The 19,549-nt window shown below is 38.5% G+C and overlaps 1 protein-coding gene across 17 annotated transcripts in view; it reads right to left on the bottom strand.

The window, feature by feature from the left end:
- The window catches only part of ACACA (acetyl-CoA carboxylase alpha), a 330,564-nt gene that overhangs the window by 132,152 nt on the left and 178,863 nt on the right, over nt 1-19,549 (bottom strand). For 16 of the 17 annotated variants that reach the window (XM_005583932.5, XM_005583930.5, XM_005583933.5 and 13 more), the window contains 5 exons: nt 17,426-17,550; nt 9,420-9,533; nt 8,073-8,186; nt 6,604-6,693; nt 4,823-4,941 (listed from right to left, as the gene is read on the bottom strand). In XM_005583932.5, coding sequence (XP_005583989.1) covers nt 4,823-4,941; nt 6,604-6,693; nt 8,073-8,186; nt 9,420-9,533; nt 17,426-17,550 — 562 coding nt within the window. Of the gene's footprint in view, nt 1-4,822; nt 4,942-5,751; nt 6,106-6,603; nt 6,694-8,072; nt 8,187-9,419; nt 9,534-17,425; nt 17,551-19,549 lie in introns of those variants that run through there. The other variant, XM_065532351.2, reaches the window with a different exon arrangement.

The raw sequence follows: 19,549 nt of genomic DNA, 5'->3' as shown, positions 1-19,549 counted from the left end.
AACTCTGCTGCCAGTTTGCAGAGTGCCATGTTTCACCCCAACCTATGGAAGCTAAATCACAGTCAAAAACAAACTACATGACTGGGAATTATAGTAAGAGGAGTTAAGAAACAAATAAGGCCGGGCGCAGTGGCTTACACCTGTAATTCCACCACTTTGGGAGGCCGAGGCAGGTAGATCACCTGAGGTCAGGAGTTGGAGACCAACCTGACCAACACAGAGAAACCCCATCTCTACTAAAAATGCAAAATTAGCCGAGTGTGGTGGCGCATGCTGTAATCCCAACTAATCGGGAGGCTGAGGCAGAAGAATCGCTTGAACTCAGAAGGCAGAGGTTGCGGTGAGCCAAGATTGCGCCACTGCACTCCAGCCTGAGCAACAAGAGCGAAACTCCATCTCAAAAAAAAAAAAAAAAAGCTGCAGGAATGGAATTCCATACACAATGAGATTGCAGTCTTGCTTTGATATTACAGCTTACTAAGACACTTCCAATGATGTGCTGGACAAATTTTGTCTACTTCAAAAACACCCAGCTAGGAATGTGAAGACCAAGTGCAAGGAAAGAAAACACAAAAGATTGGTTAACCAAAATACCGTGGCTCATGCCTGTAATCCCAGCACTTTGGGAGGCCGAGGCAGGAGGATCACAAGGTCAGGAGATCAAGACCATCTTGGCTAACACGGTGAAAACCCATCTCTATTAAAAATACAAAAAATTTGCCAGATGTGGTGGTGGGCGCCTGTAGTCCCGGCTACTTGGGAGGCTGAGGCAGGAGAATCGTTTGAACCCAGAAGGCGGAGCTTGCAGTGAGCCCATATCATGCCACTGCACTCCAGCCTGGGTGACAGAGCGACAGAGCTGAGACCTCATCTCAAAAAAAAAAAAGGAAAAAAAAAACCTGTTTTCTCCCCCAAGAATTTTTGGTCTGCACTAGGTATGGCAGCACATGCCTGTAGTCCCAGCTACTTGAGAGGCCGAAGCAGGAGAATTATTTTGAGACCAGCCTGGTAACATGGCAAGACCCCATCTCTATGGGAGAAAAAAAAAAAAAAATTGGCTTGTTAATCTCAGTTGGGAAAAATATAAAATTCCGTTTTGCATAGATAAGTAAAATATGTATGATTCATATACCTTTTCTTTATTCTCACTAATTTTTAAAGCATGCATAAAATATTGTGTAACATCTATAATATCAAGTGTGGATAATTCCTGTAACTACTAAGAATAAGCAACATAAGAATAACAATTTTTCTTCTCTCCAAGGGCACTACCAGTAACAAAAAAAAAAAAAAAAAAAAAAAGAGGGGTCAGTGTGACCTAATTAATTTTTGGTCTAAGTTGAACTGTCTAATATAGCAGCCACTAGCCACATGCAGCTAGGGTAGTACTTGAAATATGGCTAGTTTATATTGAGACATGCTGTAAGTATAGAATACATGCTAAATTTCAAAGATACAGTATGAATAAAAGAAAAAATATTAACAATTGTTATTACATATTGAAATGGCATTTTGGATACAATAGGTTAAATAAGTTGCTATTTGAATTAATTTTATCTGTTTCTTTTTACTCTTTTAAATGTGGCCAATAGAAACTTCTAAATAACGTGGCTTGTATTATATTTCTATTTGGCAGTACTAGTTTAGAAGTAGTGACTGTCAATTACAGATGTTCATCAGAGTACAGAGGAGCTTTTCAAAGTGGTCACCAGGACTCTAATCCAAAATGAATCAGGTCTTGAAAGTCAGGACCCCAATATGTGTATTTTCAAATTGCCCCTCACATAATTCTGAGAATCATTAATCTAGAGGTTAGTGGACATAATTGAGCCTTATAGGACTGAGAGTAGAACAAATACTGGTAGCCCTCTGTAACTTCTTTCTGTAGAATGAGAAACAATATGCTTTTTGCCTGCTTGATCAAAACAATAACAGAAAAAAAAAAAAAAGTACTGGAGTTAGAAAAAAAGTTAGAAAAGTACTTGGCTCAAAACTAGCTAAATCTAAAACAGCTTAGATTTCTGTTTAAGATGAGCAGGCCTATTGTATAATAAAGACTTTGGCCATTGTCTCTGGTTCCTGGAAGAGAGACTAAATCCTTAAAATTTCCCAAGTAATAGGAGTGTCATTGGATCACACCTGAGTTTATGCTAAGAGATGAGATGACTCAGGAGGGGAGCTGGTCACTAGAAAGACCAACTAGATGATTAGAGGGTTGAGGGCTTTCAGCCAGCCGGACCTCTGGGAGGGGAGATTGAGTTTAATCATGTAGGCTACGATTTAATCAAGCATGCCTACGTAATGAAGCCCTGATTTTAAAATACTCTGGACACTGAAGGTCAATGGAGTTTCTTGGTTGGTGAACACATGGATGTGCTGAGAGAGTTGATACACTCTGATTCCACAGGGAATGAACAGGGAAACTCTGTGTTTGAGACTGTCCCACACTTCACCCTAAGCGTCTCGTGCTTTTTGCTGATCCTGACAATAAAACTGTAGTGCTTGAACTCTGTGAGTTGTTCTGAGGGAATTATCAAACCGAGAAAACTGAGGGGACCCTCAAATTTGTAGCCAGTTGGTCAGAAGTGCAAGTGGCTGGGGCACCCCATTTATGGCCCCATCTGAAGTAGGGACAATTTGGTGGTGGACTGAGCCCTTACTTAGCCTGTGGCATCTGATCTAACTTCAGATGGCTAGTGTCAGAATTCAATTGCAGTACACCAGATGGTGTCACAATAAGGCTATAAATCCAAATTATAACAAAAACATTTGGGGGAAAAATACATATATTCATTTATATTATATATATCATTATATATAATATATTATGTATATAATCTTATAAAACTAAATTCAAGTAGTAAATCTGCAATAACTGAACAAGCTATACTTTGAAACTGAATATATCATTTTATGATCAAACCTGATCATTTGATCCTAAACAAAAGAACTTTAGATACAAAAAAAAATTAAAGCAATTTTAACATTTTTCTGGTTTTCACAAAGATGATTTTATTTTTCCTTTTTATTTTGCAATTATCTCCACCTTCACAGTTACACCAATAATAATGAGGACAATAACAATAACAATCCAGCAGGTTTAGAATTGCACTGACAACCAAGGGAGACTTCAGGGAGATTACAGGATTACTGTTATGTTCAAGTCTGATCTTTATCCACAGGCATGTCCAGATGTTGGGAGGGACAGGCATACAAGTTTTGTAACCACATTGAACTAACCAAGATTCACACTCTTGACATAGAAAGGTGAATAAGATTTCTTAACAAAGCAGTCAAGAAGAATTCCTCTCATTTTTCAGCCAACATTCCCTCACCAAACTGGACATATCCTCAAATAAAAAAAAGTAGTACAGGGAGAACAATTAAGAAAGACAAGGAGAGTGATGAGGAGGGAAGGAAATCAGAAGCGGCCCTGCAGCCCGACTACAAATCACTGCCCAAAGGGAAGCAGGAGAAAGCAGAAAGAAAAGGAGAACTGCCCTGAGAATTACAAAGAGCATTAAGTATAGAGTGTAGTTCTCTACAATTATTCAAGGAACGCAGGAAAAGAAAGAAGACTGAGTGCTGTGCCCATGTGTGCCACGAGTACTTCGCCGCTCACTGAAGGACAACCATTCGTTTCTAGAAAATGAGATTCTGAAATCCATGGAGGCAAAAATGTACCGAGAGATGCTTGCTAAATCAAGGATATATGCTTTTCTCTGCCAGCCGTAAGGTATTTTTGAGGTAGAGAAGTGAAAGGATATTCTGAGACAAAGAAGAGAGGTACTTTTTCTGAAGATGCCTCTGCTCATCTGCCGACCTCTGCTAGATCAACAGTGGCATCCAGTGGCCAAAAGTCTCAGCACAGACTTCTTTGTCTCCAGAAAGGGTTTCTATTGCTTTGGGTGAAGTGGCAATTTAGAACAAAACCATTTCTGGTGTCTATAACTAAGGTTCCCCAAAGACACAGTACTTTGTAATACCAAGTGAAGAACCAAAGGCCATAAAGAAGAAATGGAGAGGGGCAGGTTAACACTGGCTGTGGTATTTGTATTTTCTGTGGTATTACTAAAAAGAATGAAAGTACAGGAGGGGATGAACCTCTGTGTGGGTGGAATTCATAGATTTTCATTGCCTTAGAATAATTCTTAAAAGATGAGTCTATAAGATAAAGTATTTTCATTTTAAAACAAAAGCAATTCTGACACAAAAATGTCCATATGTACATTTTATTTTTTAAAAGACACAGGAAGGGACAAATAATGTAATTATCATGGCTTAATTCAGTAATTTATTTGAGATTAAGAAGTTTGGTTCTGAAATATAATTTTTAAAAACTGATTGAATTTCAACTGCTAAATTCAGGTTGTCTGTTTTAGGGCGACAATGAAACTGGCTCAGGTATAACCTCAACCCATAGCAAACATACAGAAAAGAAAAGCATTCCACCCAAAATATTTTCTTGGTCTAATTGCCGATTTAAATTGTTAAAAAAAGAGTGATTTTTCTGGCAAAGTTCTAGCAAGTAAAATGCTAGTAAATTCTTTCTATTTTTTTAAAAAAGAAACTATTTCCTCAGTGACATAATACAAGCAAGAATGAATGGAGTAATCGTAAACTTTCATCTTACTTAGACCATAATTTGTCTCTTTAGATCAAATAAGTGAGCACCAAAAGGCTCTTCTCTTATGGTCATATTGTTCATTTTTTGCCCTACATTTCTAATTAAAAAAACATGGAATTGTCATACACATTACTCCCCTTGATTCTCATGGTATACCTCTGGCTGGCTCAGGTGCACATACCACCTCAAACTCACCTGTTTGGATGAGATGTGGGCAGCATGAACTGGAATTCCACCACACAGGTGTTGTCCTTAAGCTGGCGGTGTTGTACGCTGTTAAGTTCGTAGGCAATATAAGCCCTTCGAACATACACCTGGTTCAAAAGTAACCCTCAGTAAATAAATTTCAAAAACAGAAATTAAGAAAATAGCCCAGAAAAAGGGTCTTGAAACGAGGTATCTGAGGCAGAAGGTGCTCTGTGGGGAGAGAAGTCCCAAGGCCCTCTGTATACATACATATCTTGCTTTAATTAATAAAGCTGGAGTCTTAATACTACACCCATGACTACTAATGAAAACAAAACTAGGCGGCCTCTGCTGGATACCTATGTGTACTGTAAACCTTCTTTCACACTAACCTAAACCCTGGAGAAGGTTTAATCTTTAGCAAAAGACAGCATCTAGAACTACAACTATTAATCTACTAAGCATGATCATTTCAAGAGAAGATTAAGCAGTGAGGAAAATGAGAGGTGCTGATTTTGAGCCACTTACGGAGTGAAAATAGAAGACACAAGCAATCACAGTTCAACTCTTTTACTATCTCATGTCTTTGTTTTGTGTCTTCCCCGACTTCCCCACCCACTCAAAATCAGTTTTCAGCAAACCCTGATCAAAAGCAGTAAGGTATAAACAGTAAGACATAATTGGACATATAATATCTCAAATACATGAACTCGACTCAAGAGTTAAAGGAACAGCAATAAAATAAAATAAAAATAAATTTAAATTAAAAAAAGAAACAGCAATAGGCTACATCTCCGCAAAAACTGTCAGTGCAACCTCACACATTTCACAGCAAATTTGCCATGCACATAAAATGCTACCTGAGATTCTATGGCACGGGAAGTATATAAGAAAGCTTCTCATTAGATGACATGAAAACACTACAAAACACTTAAATGTTTTAAAACTTTTGGCATTTACTGAGTAGGATAATTTACATTCTACCACAAAATACAAATAAAAAGTAACACAAAGGAGCTAGCAACAGACTACCGTGAAGTTACATTACATAAAATCATCTAAAACACTCTTTTTCCCCATCTTCAAAAAACATCTATTTGGCAACTTTACAGTGGTATTCAGGGCCTGCAATTTTTGTGCTTAATGAGGTAGTGTGCTGTAGTGGAAACAGAAGTCTTTGGAGTCAGATTAGCTTGAGTTCAAATGCAAACTCTTCCACTTATTATCTGTGTGATTTTGGACAAATCACTTAACCTCTCAGAGTCTCACTTTCTTCTTACTTCCTAAAGTAACTGTAGGATTAAATGAGAAAAATAAAATAGCTAAAACACAGTTCATTAAATGCTATTACTTTCTTTCCTTTGAGGAAGTATTTCGTAAGAGCTGCTTGACAATCCAAAACATAACTAAAATCCATTTTAATTTGGCCCAAATCACACAATGGTAAGATGACACATGCTCTGATCAGCCATATATTTTCACTTTTTGTGTTACAAGGAATCCTAACTCATGAAATGGGAGAATTCAAATACCTGGAAAATAGAAACTACTGAAAAATGCTGGCAGCTGTTTTCCTGTGATTGGAACCTAGAAGCTGGTGATGAGTTCAGATGAAACACTTGAGTAAAGTATCTGAGTAAGCACATACTGTTTCAGAGGAGAAGAGACTAACTACCCTTAAGAACCAACCTTAAGGCCAGAGAACTAGAACTGACATGGCAGCCAAATGGATATAAGAAACCAGCTAGAAACAAAGCAAAAGGTCATGTCCCATTACCATAAATACTTACCTCCAGAGCTGCCATCCTCACTACTTGGTTGCTGTGATAGAAGAAGTTTGGTAGGACATCAAAAATAGATGTTTCTGATAGGATGAGTTTCTAGAAGATACAAAGACAGGCTTAAGCCTTACATCAAAAGGAGAACAATTTCAGTGGACACTATTTGGCATTTGAAGCATTTAGTGAAACCTAAGAATTTTGTCTCTGAATGCCGTAATCTCTCTGTGCCTCAACTTCCTGAGCTACAAAATGGAGAAAATAATAATACCTATCCTCATAGGGCTGTTGTATTATATGAATAAATACATGTAAAATTCTTAGAATACTGAATTAACAGTACATTTGTATGCTAATATAAGTGTTTATGACTATTATTCTTTTCTGACATTTATCTGTACTCTCTAAATATTGTCTTCACCAGGCATGGTGGCTCACGCCTGCGAGGCATGCAGATCACTTGAGGTCAGGAGTTCGAGACCAGCCTGGCCAACATGGCAAAACCCTGTCTTTGTTAAAAATACAAGAATTAGCTGGGCGTAGTAGTGCGTGCCTGTAATCCCAGCTACTCAGGAGGCCAAGGCACAAGAATCGCTTGAACTCAGGAGGTGGAGGTTGCAGTGAGCCGAGATTGTGCCACTACACTCCAGCCTGGGTAACAGAGTGAGACTCTGTCTCAGAAAAATTAAATAAAATAAATATTGTCTCAATACTCCACTATGGTAAACCCTAGATTTGAACCCCAGTTGAAACCCTAGATTTCAGCTATTAACCAAATAAGAAAAAACATCCTTCTTTCCCCTCTAGATTCCCAGGAAGAAATGTTACAGAAAGTCTAAAGATTCCCCTGGGCCAGATATAACAATGGTATCCTTGTTTCCAGGTAGAAAAATATAGTCATTCCTGAGAAGATAATGTTTGAAAAATAATTGTGGCAGTCCTTCTGATTAGCAGTAAAATTAGCCAATAATCTCTTAAAAACGAGCTTTTTATAAAGCTTAATAGTATTAACATAAAATTAAAATTAAATGATACTTAAATAGCTTTGTCTCCAGAAGAGTAACAACTACGTATGTGTACATCTGATTCAAATATCATAAATCATTAGAGAAGTGTGTGTGTGTATATATATATGTGTGTGTGTGTGTGTGTATATATATATATATATCAGAAATCAACCAGCCTTGTTATTTAATTCTGGCCTAGAATACTTTCTAGGTAAAGTACAAAGATAAAGACTTCAATAGAACACTTCTATCAAGGCAGGCCTATTTGATTTTTAAGCTAAGCCACAATTCTAACAGCATTTGTATGAAAAAAAAATTCCTAAGTATAAATCGTTTTAGAAAGTCAAGGTATGAAACTCCATTACATGGAAAATCAAAATTAATTAATTAATTGATTACTTAAACTATGCTTGAGAATAAAGGAGATAAGAGTCCAGAGAGGCAGGAAAGGGCTATATATATATATATATATACCTGCAGGTTCTCAATGCAAAATTGATGTCCATACATGTCAATAGCTGATAGGAAGATAGACTCTACTTGGTTATGGCGAAGCTCGTATGATGGCAAATGGGAGGCAATAAGAACCTAGAGTGAGAACAAAATAGGAGGCACACGTTCCTCAGGGAGTGATTATTCTAGGCTCCTATTAGGCAGCTCTGATACAAAAGCAATAAATATAAATCTGTAAGTGCAGGCATCACAGATAAAACAGAGACCAAGTAAAACAACTTCTAGGTCCTGTAACATAAAGCCAATGCCACCAAATACTGAATCTCAGTTGACTCTCACCATGATTTGCGTTGTGGCCAATTTCCCATGGTGGGTAGGGGGAAGGGAGAGAAAACTGCTTCAATCAAGTTCCATCAGTGTATGTGATTTACCATTGCAAAGCTGCTGGTCCTGGGGACTGCATGACTAGCTGTTAATTGGGAATCAGGTCTGGCAGGGAGCAGCTGTGGGGAAGGTAGATGCAGCAGAGCTAGCCTTCTGCAACTCTGAAGTAGAAAGAAAGACAGGGAAAGCTGCTTTGACAGCCCCAGGTACTCAGCACCAAGGAGAAGGCGTCAGGAAGTAACACCAGTGTGTGTGAGGGGCAGAGAGAGTGAATGCAGTGTCACAAACAAACAAACAGTGACACGGTAGGATCTGAATACCCTCAGCAGGTCACTGAGAGGTTCAATAGCTTTGAGTAGTTCAGTGACATGGATACAATTGTAGAGAAAGCAGAAGGTCACTGAACAGCTTCAAATGCTGCTTCCTTGTCAATGCCCATGCACTGAAACACAAAGGGAGCGCCAACTCTTGGCTTCCCTGCTGAAACCTTTTGGAATGGAAATGAAGACTTCAGGGTGAAACTAACTGGACTTCTCTGGGGTTGTTCTGATTGCTACCACCTAAGATTCATTTCGTTATCTTTCTGCTTTCCACACTTGATTATTTCCTGTACACGTGGAAGTTTTCATCTGCTTCTAAGCTCCCTTTGGGAAGTAAGAAATATTGAGTCTATTTCCTTCCCTGAGTGTCCTTGCCTCCACCTGACCCTGGTTTACTATCACAGGGCTACTATGGAGGGAAGGGAATGATACCAGGATTTTTTTTAATGTGGAAAGGGCATCTATTTTAAAGAAATGCAGCATTAATCTTGTCCTTTCTCTTTAAAAAACATACCACATGAAAACATTTGTTCTGAGGAAAATGTGACACATATAGAAAATAACATGTTTTTTGTAAGATGATTAAGCAAAAGTTCATTGTGTCTAGCACTGCCTAATCTATGAAAGCCATCCCTCCTTTAAGAAAACCAACAAATGGCCTTACCTGGCGTGCTCGAAGTGCTACTTTAGCATTGGTAGTCTTACTGAGTTGAGTTAGCTCTGTGAGAATATTCAGCAGCTCATCAGTGAGAGTAGGGTCCCGGCCACACAACTGATCCTAATTGTTAATGTAAAAAAGAACATAGATAGCCAGATTAAAAAGAACAGGTGGATAGGATTTTGAAATAGAGAAAAGGAATGAAAACAAAGTAAACCCAGTTGGATTGATAAGAAAATGCAAACTTCCTATTACTTTTACCCTAAACAATGTGGTAAAGAAGATCCCAGAGGAAGTTTGGCTAAGGAGAGGCAGTCCAAATCCCTCGTTCAAAATTCCTAATGTATTTCCTTATAAATCAACACTATACTTTTAACACACAGAAGAAATCATTAGAGACCACTAAAAGGGGCCAAGGGGATTCTGAGGAAGAAATAATAGATTATGTCTCAAAGTTTTAAGAGAAAGTTTTAAATAATAGGGACTAAAGGCCTTCCTGTTTCCCTTCCCACTTTTGGAAAGAAGGTAGATATAAGGAAAAAAGAACCATCCCAGTGGTTTTCATCTCATAAACCAAATTTTCAGCAACCCAGGCAGATGCAAAACAGAAACACAATAATAAATTATTTATTTATAAACACACACTAACTAAAAACACCATCTCATACGCTGGCAATTCTGTACCCCAAATCATTTCTCTTCTTCCTGTACCAAGAATCATTCCATGTGAATACTTAGCTGAATTAGAGGAAAAAAACAAGCTCCTACTATAGAATTCATGTTTTATTCAGTATTGGGTCCTTCCTCTTCTAAGAAGTAAAAAATGTTAACAAAAAAATCCCAATCATATTCTGAGAGAAATATTCTTACTGGAGTCCAGTGGAATATCAGTTTATTCCCTAAATTCATCCATTATCCTTGCAATTTCCATCTAAGTTGAAAAAACTGCAAATGCAGTTTTTAGAAATATCTGTCCTTTTTGAATTTTACAGAGCTACTGGTAGTAGTAATTATTAACACCACACCATATAAAATATATCCATTTAGATATCACTCCCTCTACTTGGAGTTTTAAATAATTGCCTTGGCTGGGCAACGTGGCTCACACCTGTAATCCCAGCATTTTGGGAGGTCAAGACAGGAGGACTGCTTGAGCCCAGGAGTTCAAGACCAGCCTGGGCAACATGGTGAGACCCCATCTCTAAAAATAAAAAATAAAAATAAATAAAATAAAAAAACTTTAAAAGACAGAATTGCCTTTGTATTTTAATATTTATTCTCCCCCTACTACCAAGGGGACATGAAAGAAGACTCAAAGGGCCTGCTTGTTGCTGCTTGTTAATCTTCTCCCCACTTTGATTATCAGTCCTTTTCTTGAAGAATTTCTATTTCATACTTAACCTTCCCCATCTCAGGGATACTCTTTATAGACCTTTATCACAGCAAAATAAATAAATGCAGTAAAAATAAAAGACATGCTTTTTCCAAAACCCCTACCTTCCACATCACAAGGTAAATACTTTTGAAATACTGAGTGCCATCATGCTGGGAAGGTTTCTCAAAGCTTTTTTTTTTTTTTTTTTTAAAAGAAAATGATATAATGAGATTCTGGTTCCCTAATCCACCAAGGAGAGGTCTGTTCTGACTGTCCAGAGTCATAAAACATATGATGGGGTTTATAATTAAGGAAGTGCAAGTACTACTGTTTTCACCCATTTAACCCAGATAATTCACTCATCTGAGTGAGAAAAATAAAGGCTGCTATTAAAGTGAAGATAAACCCAGAGGTTCGATTGAACAGGCAGCACAGATTAGAGGATCTGTTCTACCTATCCTAGGCATAAAAGCAAAGAGGAGAAAGAAAATGCAAGTAACTCTTACCTTTTGCTGAGAACTAATGAGCAAAACAGAATTTCAAAGGAATATGTAAAACTACCAGAAACAGGACCATAAAAAGACACAAGGAAAGAACTGATAGATAACAGTGGGTAGGGAAACCAAGATAATTTTTTCCTACCTAAGTCCCTTTCCTAATGTTCTTAATAGAGCAAACATACTCCTTTCCGAGGTACTTACTAAAAGCATTGGAATGACCCACTAAAAGGCCTAAAAACATAAGAAGTGTACTGGGTAATGCCACAACTCAGCTCCTCTGTACAAAGCCAGACTGAAGTCTCAACATTAAAAACAAAAGCCGGCCGGGCACGGTGGCTCACGCCTGTAATCCCAGCACTTTGGGAGGCTGAGGCAGGTGGATCATGAGGTCAGGAGTTCAACACCAGCCTGGCCAAGATGGCAAAACCCTGTCTCTACTAAAAATACAAAAATTAGCTGGGCGTGGTGGCACACACCTGTAATCCCTGCTACTCAGGAGGCTCAGGCAGAGAACTGCTTGACCCCGGGAGGCGGAGGTTGCAGTGAGCCGAGATCGCACCACTGCACTCCAGCCTGGGTGACAGAGGGAGACTCCGTCTCAAAAAAATAAAAATATAAAAAAATAAATAAATAAATAATAAAAACAAAAGCCAACATGACAAAATAACACTAATCACCTCCACAACCATATCAGATTTGATATGGAATGCATTCCCTTTAAAGGAAATATAGGTTTACCTTTCGAGATTAAACTAAAATTTTAAAAAATGGAGTTACCCTCTTGCATCGTTACAGATCATATTCTAACTTAAAAGACAAAACAAAGCAAAACACACAAAACCACTTTTTTTAAAAACCACTTTTCATTTTATCTTTCCATTATGAGAGAAAGGGAGTAAAAAAAAAGGGCTTTGGGAAAAAGCAACAGTATCTGTAAGAAAAGTGAACTATGGAGATTAGAAAAAATAAATGTGGGCCGGGCGTGGTGGCTCGCGCCTGTAATCCCGGCACTTTGGGAGGCCGGGGTACGTGGATTACCCGAGGTCAGTTCGAGACCAGCCTGACCAACACGGTGAAACCCCGTCTCTACTAAATACAAAAAATTAGCCAGGTGTGGTGGCGCATGCCTGTAATCCCGGCTATTTGGGAGGCTGAGGCCGGAGAACTGCCCAGGAAGCGGAGGTTGCAGTGAGCCGATATTGCGTCATTGTACTCCAACCTGGGCAACAAGAGTAAAGTTCCATCTCAAAATTAAAATAAAATAAAATAAAACAAAAATAAAATAAAATAAAATAAAATAAATAAATAAGGCCGGGTGCTTTGGCTCACACCTGTAATCCCCGCACTTTGGGAGGCCAAGGTGTGCGGATCACCTGAGGTCAGGAGTTCAAGACCAGCCTGACCAACATGGAGAAACCCTGTCTCTACTAAAAATACAAAATTAACTGGGCGCAGTGGTGTATGCCTGTTATCCTAGCTACTCGGGTGGCTGAGGCAGGAGAATTGCTTGAACCCAGAAAGCAGAGGTTGTGGTGAGCCAAGATTGCGCCATCGCATTCCAGCCTGGGCAACAAGAGCGAAACTCCATTTCAATAAATAAATAAATAAATAAATGTGAAGTAATTATCAAACACAGTATGAGTTAACCACTATTTTCATTAGTCTATTCTGACTTGGAAGTTTTCCATTCAAATATTTTCTCCACTGTCATCATGAATACTTAGGAAAAAACTGGCAACAGAAAATTATGTGTAGAATAACTTTCTCAACCCTGTCTTGTCCTTGACCTAGACACAGCATTCAGGTTCTGAAAGAAAACATCAGGGTTTTTCAGAACCACCCATCCTAAGATGCCAACTAACATCCAACAGGAAGTTGATTACCCTCTGTTCTAGAGACAGGTTTCTTTTGGGCAACTGGACAAACCAACATCACCATCTAATCCTGATGAACATTTGTAACAATACTTTTAGATGGTGTCTAGGTCAGCAGATGTGTTTAGTCAACATAAAAAGTTTGTTTAAAGAGCCAACCTGCTGATTTTGGGATTACAGGTCACTTGCAAAAATCTGGCTTCCCAATCCACCAACCAAAGGTCTGTTCCAACTGTCCAGAGTCATAAAATGAAGTGAAAATTATTATTCAGCCATACTGGTACAAAACAGTTATTTCTTGCTTTTACTTTTGACCTAGATGGTAGCTAACTATAGAAAATAGTTTGCATTTGCAGAAATACAACAAACATGATAAAATGTTAAACCCATAGCCAAGGCTGGGCACAGTGGCTCATGCCTGTAGCCCCAGCACTTTGGGAGGCCAAGACCGTTTGAGCACAGAAGTTTGACAGCAGTCCAGGCAACATAGTGAGACCACATGTTTAATTTAAAAAAAAAAAAAAAAAAAAAAGGCATAGCCAAAGTTACACAGCTGACTGACAGAAGAAACCAACATAGTCCAGCTTGATCTTATAAGGCAATTCAAAACGAAAAGAATGTGACCTTATGTGTAATGTCCTCAAGACATTAACTATTATTCAGCTGGGTAGGCACTAAACCTAGTATCAGCAATGAACTGGTAGCTGCTTCTAATCATACCTGCACTTTTTGATATCCCAAAAAATGTCATAGGGTAAGTTTAACAAGAAATTGTTAATATCACCCTTATTCAGTGAATGTGGAATCACTGAGAAAGACTTCTTCTTTATTTACACATTGGACAAAATTATTTGCAGTCAGGTTAAGTGGAGGAAGGAAAGGTGCTGATCAGCATTATAAATTCTCCCCATCTAAACCAAATCAGGGGTTCATATGCATGGCATTACTCATACGGAAGCATGGTTTACAGCATGTTCATGTGGGCTGTATCAAAAATAAGTTATAAGCAGTGAGGGGAAGACTACTTACCATCAAGGTGGCTAGAAGATACGTACATTGCCATCTAGACAGCTGTGAAGATGTTGATATTTTGTATTTGTACCAATTAGCTTAATCTGGCTAAAGATTAAAGAGTTCCTTAAATATCTCTAAGCAAACATAAACAATGTTCTGAGTCCTAAACTTTTTCCTATAAAGTTAAATTTAAGAAATAAGAAGAGCTTTCAAAAAATAAATGTACTATTGGTCTTCCAGACTTTGTGTTACATTGTGTTACAATGTCCCTTTAAACGGAGGAAACCTGATAGGACTTTAGTCTTTTACCTGATACTTTGCTTTCCAAACAGAGTGAAAGATTACCAGAAATTTGCTTGAGAGTCCTTGAGGCAAGCTACCACTGGGCAAGTTATGCTAACACCTAGAGAGGATGAAGGTACCTCTTTACTAGAGAAGCACATATCCCATGACACTGACGGAGGCCTGATTTTCTTGATACCTCCCTCTTGTAGGTTCAAAAGCCCCAGAAATCATCATCTAGCTCAGCAAAACATACTATCAACATTCCTACTTCTAGAAAGCAGAGAATCGAATGCTGGGCACATAACCATCAATCAAGAAGCCAAGATATGCAAAGAAAGGGGAACCAGCAGAGAACACAAGTTGGGGGAATCGAAGTGCTACCATGTGCAGGTGACATCTGTACAAGACACTAAGATCAGAGGAAAGAATAATCCAAACAACCAAAATGGCTCCTACCAGCTACTACCATTAATGCAGATGTGGGAGAGGAGGAGGGAGAGAAGAAGGAACGGAGAGGAAGGAGGAAGGGGGAGCAGCAAAGCATTGTCAAAGAGGAAAAGAGGAAGACATGTCTGGCATTCAGTAACATCAGATCAGAAAAGAGCACCGTCCTGAGCTTTTACCCATGTTCCATAAGTCACTGCTAGCTGGCCCTGAGCTTGATTTCCAAATCTCTAAGATGAAATGAAAACAACTGATATTTGAAAAGAAATTAATGACACGAAAGCTTACAGATCCTCTTACGTTTACTGGGTCTCATTTTGTTTTTGTTTTTAAAGAAAAAGGTAATGACACCAAAATAAAGAATAGGACAAATCTGGCTTCCTGGTTCACATGTTCAACCGTCCTTCTCCTCCTCCTCTCCTCGTTCCCCTTCTCCTCTTCCTCCTCCTCCTCCTGCATCCTATTTACCCAAACTCAAACTCTGAAACAGCTCTTTTCTCTAAAGAGCTCAGCCTGGTGGAAAAAAAGTTTGGGTACTATCCATGCAGGTAAGAAGTAATCAGGATGACAAGGTGGGAGAAAAAAAGAACAGCAGAAAGTCAGAGTCCCATTGGCTTCTGCCTGTCCTGACTGGCAAAAGCAGAAAGCAAAGCCTCAAACCAGTTCTCTGACAGGGCCCAACGCCTCTGCAGCACCCCCCGTGTAATTACACACTTGAGTGACTGGACTCTGAAGAAAATTGAAGGCCTGAGCTCCGAACAGCTGCCATTTTCTCTCTCCATCACACCAGCGTGATTACTTGAGAAATGAACAGCCCCGGCTCAAAGCTACTCCAGAATTCTCAGAGGAAATATGGCTCCGTGTTCCAATAATGAGATTCTTAAGGCAAGCGTTACTTACAATCACTCCGCAAAAGGAGCGAGCTGAGCCCCTATATCTTACAAATTAGAATTTAAGAAACCCAGCAACAGTCTTGGACAATCATTACTCTTCTGCTGCTCTAAGGATTCTAGGCTTTGGTCTATTTTTAGTGCAGAAAACTGTTAAGTTCTTAAAAACATAATCACAATAAAAAGAAAAACTCACCATAATTAGCTTCCTATAAAGGCAAATTCCACCCCATTCTAGGTCCAAACTGACAGATTCTTTTACCCTTCTCCTCATTACCCTTTTCTGCCAGAAAGTCTTGGCTTTATCAAAATAAGATTTAACAATCTTTTCATTAAATTTAAAAAAATCTAAATAGTCCTTCTTCCTTCTTTTGACTGACAAAAAAAATTAGTAAGTTGCCATAGATTATATCATTTCTTAGCTGAAACCTGTCACTTAGGGGAAGCTGAAGTATTACATTGTACTAATGTATATTTTTTCCCACTCAAATGCATCTTCTTGTTTTCTCACTATCTAGTCATTCTGGGGTAGCAAAGGCAATGAACTCTCCCTATAATTACATGTTTTTTAAAGTGGCTATTCTAAAAAATGTTATATGCTTTAGAGTTAACCAGCTAGGCAGATAACTGAATGAGCGGCACTCTTGTTAATCAGAGGTATATGGTAGATAGCTTCCCTTCATTCTGAAGTACGAAATAAAAAAATAGCTATGAAGATGTACGTTTTTTCCCTCCATGAAAAAATGATGTAATTAACGTACCAAGAATCCCAATTCCATAAAGGGACAAGAAAGAAAACTCTGGGAGTGAAAAGGCACTACAGTCCCCAAAAAGACAAGCAAGCAGCAGCAAGGCAAATGCTCAGGACCATGGGGTGAGGGACTCTAGGAATAGTCCTACTATACTAATTCCTACAAGTAACTCAACCAGAATGAGCTAGGAGTGAAGGACTTGCAAGTCATCTTTAAAAATCCTTCAGCCCACAAAAATTCCACCCACTGGCCAAATGCACATTAGCTCTCATCAAACTTACCAGGCTCACTCCCCATTCCTACTTCCTACTAATTCTTATATTACTAAGTTATGGAGAAAAAAAATCATACATTTACATTTACTACCAATGCAATAATCCGAGCTTAGATTTTCAATGTAAATAAAAAGGGACCAATGAAGATGCAGAATACATTAAAATTTCTCTGGTCAGGGAGGGGTAGTGCTGGATTTCTATTTTTTTTCTTTTCAGGTTTGACATGAGAGCCATTGCTTGCATCTATGGAACAAGAGTTAAAATTAGAGTATATTGGATAAATAAGATGAAAATTTAAAGCTGCCGTCAAGAGGACCACAGGAATGGTGAAGCATGGGGCATTTCTAAACAGAGTTAGGAGGTGTAAGTCCCTGTGAAGGAGCATATTCATAATAGCCAAAACAGTCCTTTTCTCACTAAAGCAGTTCCTTCAGACCAAGGACAAAGGTAGATGTGAGAAACTGTTAGTCTACAGCTCAAGTCCCACTCATCCCATAATTATAAAAGGCAGTAGTTTTTTTCTCTGACCACAGCCATCAGAAGGAAAAAATACTTTTTGCATATCATCGACAGTCCTTACGAGTTCTGAAAAATGGTACTCACGATAAGCATTGTGACCAGAAGATTCTTCTTGGTGACTTGAGCGTGAGAGAAGATGTAGTTCAGTACAGTGTTCATGTCACTTTTATTCTCTTCCCGGAGGGCGAATACACATTTGTCATAGTGACCTGCACGCCATGAAAAGAACTGGTTCTCACCCATGTATAAATGTTCACATTTACATGCTATTTGTTTTGTACTGTCTATAATTTATGAGATGAGCAGTAAGAAGAAACATCGTAAGGATTTTCTTGGATGGATTTGTACAGAAACTGGCAATGTGATTTAGTAAAAGAACACCGGACTAAGAGTTAGGTAATTTGGATATAAGATCTGGGTTCAAGGCCTAGCTCCGTTAGCAATTTACTGTGTGCTCCTGGGCAAATCATTTCACTTCTCTGGGCCTCAATTTTATTAAATTTTTTAAAAATTGGGGAGGTGGGTATGCCTCAAAGACTGAAAGATTGGGAATAACTCCAACCCCAGTCTTACTCTAAACTCTGTCATGATTTCTTTAGAAGAGAAATTTCTGCTGTTTAAAAAGAAATGTAAATATCATTAAACTTGATGATCTTTAAGGTCTCCCCCGGAGCCTGAGATTCTGATTCCATGTTGCAGAAAACAGTTTACCCTAACCAGTAGGAACAGTTTTAGCTCAAAAAATAAAACCACATAAAACTTAGCAATATCCATGAGAAGTGTGGCTACTACCCCTGGAATCAGTATTTTCTTCTGTTAGTCCTTGAAACAGCTAAGCAATGCCTAGGAACGCCAAATCCAACCCAAGGTATAGATCAAAGAGAACCGTGCATTAAGTCAAAAGGTCTATAGGGAGACTAAAGTTATGCATATCTTCACTTGCCTTCCATAAGGCCACCAGGGGCAGGTTAGTTCTGAGTAGGAAAGCTATGTTTTACAACAGAAGCATAAGCCTCTGGTACACTGTAGTGATATCTGCCATGGGATATAAGTAATATTCAGTTCTTTAGAAAACAGCTTGCCTCAGAACTAAATTTCCAAGGAAAGAGGAATTAGTGTTTGAATATGCTCAAGGGTCAGAATTTTATGAAATCACGAAAACAGTAAAGGATTATCACCTCAGTTCAGATTCCACGTTAAGTTACAAACCAGAACAGTGGCGTTCAAACTGCATTACCGTGGTTTCCTAGAATACTGAGTACATTGGACCAGTGTAACCAGGCTTTTAACTATTCTAAATATTAGAGATTGACATAAGCAACTTTTTTCCAAATAAAACTATATTTGAAAAACAATGGACTACAATATTGAGAGAGCTGCCAATTTCATAAAAGACACATTTAGACCAAAAGGGAAGCTGTTTAAAAATTAGCTGTTCTGTATTAATATTTTTCTCTACCAAGACTTAGCTTTGAAGTGACAACACAAATAAACTTTGGCAATAGGACCAGGGGAAATAAAAGGAACACATTCACCCAGGGTGAGGGGAGACATTAACAGAAAGAAAACAATGATTTTTTTTTTCTTTTTTTTTTTTTTTACTTTGAAGATCCTGCACACCAAGACACTCTTTTTAAAAAATGTTTAGTTGGCTGGGTGCAGTGGCTCACCCCTGTAATCCCAGCACTTTGGGCAGCCAAGGCGGGTGGATCACTTGAGGTCAGGCATTTGAGACCAGCCTGGCCAACAGGGTAAAACCCCGTCTCTACTAAAAATACAAAAATTAGCCAGGCGTGATGGTACACACCTATAATCCTAGCTACACAGGAGGCTGAGGCAGGAGAATTGCTGGAACCCAGGAGGCGGAAGTTGCAATGAGCAGAGATTGTGCCCCTGCACTCCAGCTTGGGTGTCAGAATGAGACTCCATCTCAAAAAAAAAAAGAAGAAGAACACACACACAAAAAACAAAACAGTTTAATTATGAAATATATATACAGAAGAATATATAGAATATATGGTATCAATTGAAATAAACACCCATGTGTTATTTTAAAGCTATTAAATTTTAATAGAACATCTTTAGTATTTTTGAAGACCCCTGTGTACCCCTCCTCAAAAACAACTACTAAGCTGAATTTTATGTTAATTATTCTTTTGCTTTTCTTAACTTTTATCACCAATGTATGTACAGCTTAATTTTCCTGGT

This window comes from Macaca fascicularis, chromosome 16 (genome assembly GCF_037993035.2).
Source record: "Macaca fascicularis isolate 582-1 chromosome 16, T2T-MFA8v1.1".
Taxonomy (NCBI): domain Eukaryota; kingdom Metazoa; phylum Chordata; class Mammalia; order Primates; family Cercopithecidae; genus Macaca; species Macaca fascicularis.
This window is presented reverse-complemented; position numbering and strand designations above follow the sequence as displayed.